Genomic DNA, 9,593 nt, shown 5'->3' with positions numbered 1-9,593 from the left:
ATATATATATATATATATATATATATATATATATATATATATATATATATATATGTATATATATTCTCTATTAACTTCTAAACCCTTTGACTAATTTGGATCAAATTTGACATAGTTACTCTCTAGAACTCTGCGAAAAATATAGGCCATATGAAAATCTGGACTCCCACTCCTTCCCCATGATTTACATCCCCATGCTCTTGACACTTTGTGATAGTTTAAGTTTAGATGTTCTAAATGTTCGGGCAACGTGTCAGGTAGTTTAAGTTAGTTTAAACTAGTTTAAACATATAAAAATAGATTTAATCGGAATCTTGTGGAAAAGTGGTAATATAAACAGAATCTATTTTCTTAAAAATCTAAATCTCAACAAAGGCAACATACAATACTCGTCGAAAGGACGCTGTATCTTTTGTAATACACAAAGGGAGAAACCACGTGATCGCGAAAACGCATCAGACCAAAAAAAAAAAAAAATGTAAAAAATCTCATAAAGCGGAGATTACAGAAAAGAAGTTGCTGCAAAGTGCGACCTGGAACACGCGACTGGAACATGCGAGAAACGCGAGTCACGAGGGATAAAAGTGCGTTCGCTCGGGGCGAGAAAAAGTATAAAGCCGGTACTGTCTGTATTATGCGCGCCTCAGAATTATTTTTTTCGTCTCATTGTTCCTGGTATATACGAAGCGTCATGAACCGAGCAAGGTGTTGCGCGCCCCCGTAGACGGATAATTAGTGACCTGCTCGTAGTGAAGGTGCTGCTCGAGTCAGTTCCAGCTCAGAAGGCCGAGCACAAAACTTTCTACGCACGAACGTGGAATTTGAACCGGCTATTCAGAATATATTCCAGACTTTGGACATCTCATATGTGCACGCAAAATCGATAGTTTGTATTTACGCGAAACGATAGGAGGTGAAGCACACTTTGCCGTTCTTATAGCTTGCCGTATTTTGAGCTCGCCAAAATTATCACAACTTCAATTCACTTGAATTTAAATCAAATTAAAATCTTCACCTCTTTATATTTCAGCATTTCTTTATTTTACGGCTTGTTGATCTTTTGTAAATTCTCGCATGAAATAAAGTGGTATGATGATGATTTCATAATTTAATCGACGTTTTACATTACGAAAAAATATACGTGAAAAACATTTGGTTGGAACTAAATCTCTGGCGAGATATAAATCAGAAAATTTTAATTGAAGTTGTTAAAGTGCTGAAATTCTGATGCAAAAATGTGTTTCGAAGTTGCGTACTGAAATTAATTTGAACGTAATTCTGGCAATTTCAATCGAAATTTCTGATTCGTACATGTCTCACTAGAAATTTCGTTAATCCAACTAAACTTTTTTTTCCATGTACGAAATTATGCATTCGTCTCAATCGTTACTAAAAGCAGTAAAAAGCGAGGTCTAAAAAGATATGAGTGAGGACTGAAAGGTTACTTAACATAGAAAAAAGTTCGATTAGATTAAATAAGTTTCCAGTAAAATATAAGCAAACCAGAATTTTCGCTTAAAGTTATCAGAATTGCAGTTCAAGTTAACAAGATTTCTGCATGAAAAAAATTATTTTTGTATTTGAAACTAAAATATCTGCTTCGGTTGGTACTAACGGTTTTTCAAGTTTCTTGTGTCAAGTAACATATATAAGTGAGAAAGCAAAACACATAATTGAACGGCAATTGAATTTTTTGTCCGCAATTACCAAACATTTGATTGAAATTTGATTGACCAAATTTTGATCTAACATATTTTGTTTCGACAACAAGATCCATTTTTCAAATTGAACAAAATTTTAGTCTCACATCAAACGGAATTTTATGGTTCGTTCATAATTCATGAGAAATTGTTTTGATCCAATCAAACTTTTATTTTTCGCGAAGCGCTCCGACGCCAAGGCTAAGAGAGAATGCTTAATAAAGTAATAACACTGTAATTTCCCCGTCCGCGTACATTATCGTCGCACTTACCGGGAACTTGCTGCTGTGAGTCTGCAAACTGGCCGCCTGTTGAGCCTGACTCGAACTCTGCTCCTCCCCGTACAAGGGTGGCATCCTGTATTCCGGTATTCCGGCGAAGGGCTGCCCAGCGCCTCGAACTTGCCCGTTCTCCACGACGTTGTTTCTTTCCGGGCCGGAAGTCGTCCGCGACGGCCGTTCGGCTACCGCCTGCTCCCGCTGCTCTTGCTGACCGTCCTGACTCTTCTGATTGTTCGGCACCGGCTTCGGCGGCGGCACTGGCTTGTAAGGCCCTTCTTCATCTACAACAGAGAAAACACGCGTCTTCAAAAGGCACGGCGATTTGCGTCGAGAGCAAAAAATTGCCGGCGCGGCAATTGTCGCGTGCGCGCGGCACTTTCGCGTGATCGCTTCGCAATCTTCTGAAATTTTCGCTTAGCCTCTCGCGGCGAGGCTTTCCTACACACAGGACGGTAATTAATGCTAATTTTCCGTGCGTGTGCTGCGCGTCTTTTCCGCGCGTTTGTCGCCCGTCAACGACGCACGGAATAAAATCGGCGGAGCGTGTGTGAGGGGGTGAAATAAATATTAATGTATTCGGCCGCCACACGACGCATCACGGAGTGCTGCGCGTCTGACACGAATATGTTAAACAACTTGTTCAAACTAAAGAGACACATCGGGTAAATTGCTATGCATTATGCATAGCTATTATACACTAAACTACGCCGAGGATGTCCCTTTCTGTTCGTAAGCAAGCTAAAGCTCTTCTTGACGAAGTAATTCATTAATCTCTGCTTCAGAAGTCGATGGTCGAATCATGAGAAAGTCGATATCAACGATGATTTTTCGAGTCGTTCGATTTGATAACGATCAGATTCTTTATTGACATACCAAGAAAGATCAATGCCTCATAGACGACAGATCCGTGTTGTATTTTACCAAAATCACATCAATATATAATCGATCTAGTTATTTATATACGGAAGAAACATTTAGTTGGATTAACTAGACTTCTGAAAATAAAATATGAAAATGAGCCAGAAAATTTCGATTAAAGTCATTAGAATTCCGTTCAAGTTATCCAAAAATCTTGTTAAATTCTGATAAGCTTAATTAGAGTTTCTGCTTCGTTCATATTCATATTCATCAGGAATTTGGTTAATCTAACCAAACTTTCTTTTCCGTACACTGGAAGAATTATTTTTGTATTTGGAAAATATTTGGTAAATATCATTTAGCACTACCACGTTTTATTTGTGTCCGTCAGAGAGTAAAAGGTTGTTCGTAATTTTTGGAGCGAGTTTATGAATTCCCTATCTTGCACTGAAAAATTCATTTAGTTGAGTTAACCAAAATTTAGTTAAAATAGGGTCGAACAAATGTTTTGGTTGTGAGGGCCAAAATTTCGTCCTTTCTACCAAGGATTTGATTCTCTGAAACTAAACCTGTTTCATTTTTGTTTCAAAAAATCAAACTTTGGTTCAAAGTACCAAATATTGGTTCTCACAACTAAAACATTTGTTGCACCTTATTTTAACCAAATTTTGGTTAACTCAACTGACTTTTTTAGTGTGTTCAATGAAAGAATTCGTTTTCCAGTGGGAAAACGCTCTGGTTGGGCAAGAAGGATGAGTTCACAAACTTATTCCAAAAATTACGGACAATCTTTTAGTCCCCGACTGCACGTGTACTAATACTTTGGTTACAGTTGCCAAACTGGTTGATCCCATTTTAACTAAATTTTAGCTCTATGTACCAAATTTTAGACAACGAAATCCTTTTTTCAATGTATGTATCTAAAAAATACGACATATAAGTGTTGACAGGGATTGTTGATGATATAGTCAGTATTATATTCAAGTCAAGTCGATATATTGATATGTCGACTCGATCAGAGATGTAATATAAGTTAGATAAGTCGTTGATATCTATTGTACATAATATCTTTCGGATATCGTAAAGTTTCAGAAATATCGAATCAATTTCCGCGTGATTTTAACTGGATTTCGACATCTCAATCTAATTTCTCATCGACGTCCGAATCAGGGGATGAAAGTTTCGCGCTCATAACGTTAATACGCGATCGTGTTCATTCGATGAGATATCAAAGTATGCGAATCCGCGACACTCTGAAACACAATTATTTAAGTCCTCGTTATTTTCTCAACCGTGATTCTTCAATCGCGATTCCTGCAATCGATTTAAATCGTCGCGTGTGAGGAATAATATTAATTCCTCCCTCTCGCTTCGCTCACTTAGATTTACTCACTTCGTAATCGCGCGTAATCTTTTCGATGCGATTCAAGCGGAACGACGCATGTATAATACCGTCGTTTATAAGCGCGTGGATATTGCATTATCAACGTCATATTATTATATTCTCACGACGTCCCGGCGATCCCGCGTTAATCCCGCGAGAAGGCACATCCGTGCAGCTAAATCGTGACCAGAGCCTCGTCGTGGCCGCGGGATAAGGATGTATAAGTTACGTCACGGACTGATCCGCGGACGGTGCCTCGATCATGTGCCGCGAGTCATAGTTGTCCATTAGCGAGTTAGCCCGTTAGCGTGTATACATACATATATATATATATATATATATATATATATATATTTATTTATATACTGTTCGTATATTGATATGCACCTTGGTTCTGATTCTGCCGTCTGAGACGATTCTCCTGCTTAACTTTGCGGACGGTGGTGGCCATCGCGTGTTGGCTGACCATTTCTGACGAATGCTTTCATAAATGCACTTCGGGGTTCCCCTGTTCTCGCCTTCTCGAGACGATCCCACGAACGAGTTATCAACGAGTGACGGGTTTCGCCTCTCCGATTCGACGTCGTTCTTAGACGATACGTCGCGCTCTTTCTCTCTCACCCATATATCTCTAGCGTCTGTCACAATATAATCGTTGCTCTATTATCCATCAGAACCGACTGGCGAATCGATAAAGAGAAAGAGAGAGAGAGAAAGAGAGGGAGGAAGAGACTGAGAGAGAAAGATAGAGACGGTGATCGCAGCGAGATACAGCTGAGCAGCTGAGATTCGAACAAGGACCACCCAAGAGGAGTATTGGCTTTTTTGCTCGGATTAAAACTCCTTTCGTTGCGCATCAGCGACGAATTGTTCCTTTTGCGCGGATAAAAAGACTCGCGTTCAGCGATGACAGATCGGCACGCTTGCTGTTGCCGATGCTGATGCTACTTCAAACACCGGGAGTACTCGGCGAAATTACAAAGCTCGTTAGTTCTGTGTTTGATTAAGACGGCGCTTTTTACGCCGTCGGTTTTGAGTCTCTCGTGCAGACGCTGGGTAGATCTCTTCTCGAGTCGACTCGCGGCTCATCTCGCATTTTCATCCCTTTTCTGTGATCAGCGCGGGAGCGACTCTCGCGCTAATTGCAGCCGAACGATCGGACGAGACAGCGCATCGAGGCAGTGCATGTTTCGTTGAAGCAACTTCGAGAGAAGAAATTGGGTTAATTAACGTTCCTCGCGACGTGGACTTCCGTTTCGCAGACGAGACCGTCTCGCGCGGCTCTTTTGTCTTTCATACTCGCATACGTCATCTTCCGTCTCGAGGCATCCTGTTGCGATCTCGTCACTTTCCCGCAAAAATGAAAACCGCCGTCTACTTTTCGCACGGTTACACGTGCGAGGGAAAACACGTCCGTGAAATCGACTGTGGAAATAACTTTCCACTTTCGTGCGGCGCGTTTCATTCGTCGAACGCGCTGACCAACCCGAACCCTCAGCGTATCCGCCTCGGCAAAAAGGTCCGTAAAGCGATGGAAAAGGGGAAAACGGCGTCGATCATTCCTCTCCGTTCAATTTTCCAGATGAAACTCCCAATAATTTATCGCGGATGCAATACGCGCCTCGGAATTTTTGCGCGAAGTGCCACCGAAATGCGAGTTAACGTGCGGTTTCTCCTCGCGAATTTATCTCCTTTCCGCTTCTTCTTATTCTCCTTCTTCTTCGTCCTCCACGCCGCGAGAAAACTTCTTCCTCGCCTTGGCTTAATGGCGAGTTTCCTTGCGCGTCTCTCGGCGGTTCTTGTAATATCCTCGATCCAATTTATTCAACCGCTGCCTTGATTACTCGACGATCCTATTTGCTGCTCCCCAAGACTTCCGCTGGTTCACAATAAAACGTACGTTTTATTCGCGACGATAATACAACCCAAAATGGATGTTTCTCTTGTGTTCTTCCCTTATTTTTTTTTTTTGTAATCTTCATTAAGTCACTTGTATATTTTCTTTCCGCTTGATCGGAAGTCACTTTCTCTTTGTACTCTGCCGTCGAAACGATTTCCCCAAATTCTCTCAGAATTCAGAATTCGCATGGCTTTCGCGCCAAGCAGACGAAGAGAGTCGATGAGTTTGTGAAGGAACCTTTGGCGAAATTCACAAGAAATTCACAAGAGAAATTCAATAAACTATTTACCGAAAAATTTATCTAGAAGTAATAATAAATTATTTTTTTTTTTATTTCAGTAGATACGTTCGCTCGTTTTACGTTCGCTCCAAAACCGATACGGAAACGTGCAATTTCTTATTTTTTATTCATCACATCTCATGGGATATTCTGATGGTCGAAGCAACCTGTCCACTCAAATCAACATCATCACTTCCAATTTAGAGAATCGTTGATAATCACAAAACTGTTAAATTAAGCGTCGTAACACACTCTCGAAATCCCGACTGCTTTCGTCACTCGTGCAACTTTCCACGGAGAACGCCGCACTTTCGCAGATCCTCTCGTCGGGAGCGCGAGAAATCGACGTGGGGCTTTCCACGCGAGCTGTTCGCGTGCGACTCGCGTTCGCGCGAATGCCGGTGCGGGCGCGCGCTGCTCGAACGAAGCGGATTTTCCTCGCGCGAGGAGAGTGAGCGACGTGCGGACGCGTAGCCACCTAAGAACGGCCGCGCCGGAGCAACTCAAACTTTCCATTGAGTGAACGTCTGGTTCCGCCGTTCTGACTTCACTTCCGGTATCGTCCCACCACGAGGAGTCATTATAGACGCTGGCAGCGGTGGGAGAGAGAGCGAGTGAGCGAGAGAGAGAGAGAGAGAGAGAGAGAGAGAGAGAGAGAGAGAGAGAGAGAGAGAGAGAGGAGAGCGGAGAGGGATGAACGACGACAACGGGGAGTGATTGCTGGAGCGGTTGAATGAGACGGTTGGAGAAGAAGAAGAGAGTAGAATAAGAAACATAGAGAGAGAAACGACGAGATAGAGAGAGGAGAAAAGGGGCAGAGAGGCGTAGAGAGGTCGCAGAAGGGACAAGACCAAGAGACGCGCACCCGGGATAATTTATTCCGCGCTCATACGCGGCCGGGCTCCGCGACGCGCGTCCGACGAATATCAAGCTGCTCGCTACCGCCAACGATCTCTCGATCGCCGATCGTTAGATCCGTAGCCTGGAGAAACGCATACGCTCACGTCCGCGACGAATTTTCGTTTTTCGTCTTCGTCGTGATGGATCGCTCGTTTGGATCTTCGTACGTACGAAATTCGCTCGTGTCGCCGTGCCGCATTTCGTGCTTCCCGAGGAAACAACTATGTTACGCGATCCCGTCGGTGATTGTGAATTACCCGCGTTGGAAGTAAGGATCTTGAATTGTCGAAACGAACATTCGATACAGTCGAACCATAATTCGGTTAGGATGGGATTAACCAAATGCTTGGCAGTAGCAGCCGAAGCATGCAATTACCGCTATGTGTGCTTTGCTTTCTCAATAATACTTGACACAGTAATCTCAATAATACTCGACAAGTAAAGAACATGGTTGATGTGCCGACTAAATCGTATTAAATAGTTTCGAATATAAAAATAATTTTTCAGGTCGCACTGAAAATAAATTTTTTAAATAAATTTTGTAATAGTTAACAAAAGACAATGCATTTGATTTCAATGCAAAGTTTGGTAATTAGTAATATATTATTGTGTATATTAATTAGTAATGTATGGCTGTATTCGGGGAGATGCTGTTTATCACTATGAGTGTCTAAGCTCTGTCCTTGTTACTTACTGAAAGTTGAACAAGAACAGGACGCGTTCCAAGCACCAAATAGCGTCTCTCCGAACGCAGCTTATGTATAGCGGCGAAATCATGTCAAAAGATGCGAGAAACAATGAAACAATGAATGAAACTATGAATGAACTGTTTAGTTGAGTCTTTGCTGATGTGACTAAACATCAGACGGGCATAACCCGTCTCTCGCGACGTTCGCTTTGGTGTAATGTCAAAGACTAATCGGCAGATCGCTCCATACTGTCGTGCTTAACCTAACAAAGGAAAATTCTGAAACACGATAATAAAGATTTGCCCATATTCGCGCTATCTTTGTGTTAAGCCGCGGATTTTTCGAACGACCCTCGTATACGCCACCATCGCGGCTGCTTCTCCGAGAGTAGTCTTCTGTATAAAATTCGACGAAATCTAAAGTTCCTTAATCGGATGCTTGGCTACGGTTTAAGGATTAATAAGAGTTTGCGAGAGAGATTCTCTTATAATTCCTTTCGCGAACTTAATAGCTTAACGAAGTTGCGGAGCGTAACGCGCAAGAAATTGCAGGAAGTTTGGTCACTTCCGGACATGTTTAATTCGGTTACAACTTGTTCCTAATCTCGACATGTAGAGAGTTTTCTTGAGTCTTCTCTTTATGAATTCGGAACTAAAATAAGAATTTTGATCGATAATTCGGGAACGATAGCCTAATTAAAACTTGTGGTTTTCGAAAATTGAAATGAGACAAACTCACAACTTGCGAATTCGACTTCTCTTTTTAATTTACCGTAAACCATAACTTGCGCTTATAAATGAGAACGTCGATATCGCGGAATTGATATTCTTGCTCGAAAAACTGAAAGAAAAAGTACCTAGGAAATAATAAATATTTATTCGATGACTACGGTAACATGCTTGCTTGTATCAATACAAAATATTTTTCGAATAAATATTTTTCCATAATATTCAATGATATTTCAATAATAATTTATTGGGAGTACAAATAAGTCTCCGCCGTTTGACAAAAGATGGTCCCACCAGTAAGTTATGGTTGAAATTGTCAGATGAAAAACGTCATATCGTAAGATTGGATATCTGGCAACACCATAACCTTGAAATATTAGCGATTTTATACCAGCATCACATAATTTTTTTCGTGCGAAAATGTCGAGTTTTGAGCCGAATAAGCGTCATTTGCGGGAACTTTTGATTTACTTCTTTAATTTGAAGAAATCTGCAACTGAGGCGCATTGATTGCTTGTAGAAGCATATGATGAGGCTGCTTTAAGTGAGAGAAGTTGTCGTGAGTGGTTTCAAAAGTTTAAGAACGGTGAGTTTGACGTCGAAGACAAAGAACGTAGCGGAAGGCCGAAAGTGTACGAAGACGCGAAATTGGAAGCATTATTGGAGGAAGATTCGTGCCAAACGCAAGAAGAACTTGCACTTACATTAGGAGTGACTCAACAAGCAATTTCACATCGTTTAAAATCGTTGGGAATGACTCAAAAGCAAGGAAATTGGATTCCATATGAACTGAAGCCGAGAAACGTTGAACGCCGATTTTGCACATGTGAAATGCTGCTTGCCAGGTATAAACGAAAGGGTTTTTTGCGTTCG

At 41.6% G+C, this 9,593-nt stretch overlaps 1 protein-coding gene across 5 annotated transcripts in view; it reads right to left on the bottom strand.

The window, feature by feature from the left end:
* Positions 1 to 9,593, bottom strand: part of LOC116853131 — a 96,477-nt gene that overhangs the window by 36,926 nt on the left and 49,958 nt on the right. For 2 of the 5 annotated variants that reach the window (XM_032834024.1, XM_032834021.1), the window contains exons 1-2: positions 4,611 to 6,875; positions 1,973 to 2,262 (exon numbers count right to left, since the gene is read on the bottom strand). In XM_032834024.1, coding sequence (XP_032689915.1) covers positions 1,973 to 2,262; positions 4,611 to 4,692 — 372 coding nt within the window. In that variant the 5' untranslated portion in view covers positions 4,693 to 6,875. Of the gene's footprint in view, positions 1 to 1,972; positions 2,263 to 4,610; positions 6,877 to 9,593 lie in introns of those variants that run through there. The other 3 variants (XM_032834022.1, XM_032834023.1, XM_032834025.1) reach the window with 2 other exon arrangements.

Source organism: Odontomachus brunneus, unplaced genomic scaffold, assembly GCF_010583005.1.
Source record: "Odontomachus brunneus isolate Ranch 3 - 2012 unplaced genomic scaffold, Obru_v1 Obru_scaffold_279, whole genome shotgun sequence".
Lineage (NCBI taxonomy): Eukaryota > Metazoa > Arthropoda > Insecta > Hymenoptera > Formicidae > Odontomachus > Odontomachus brunneus.
This window is presented reverse-complemented; position numbering and strand designations above follow the sequence as displayed.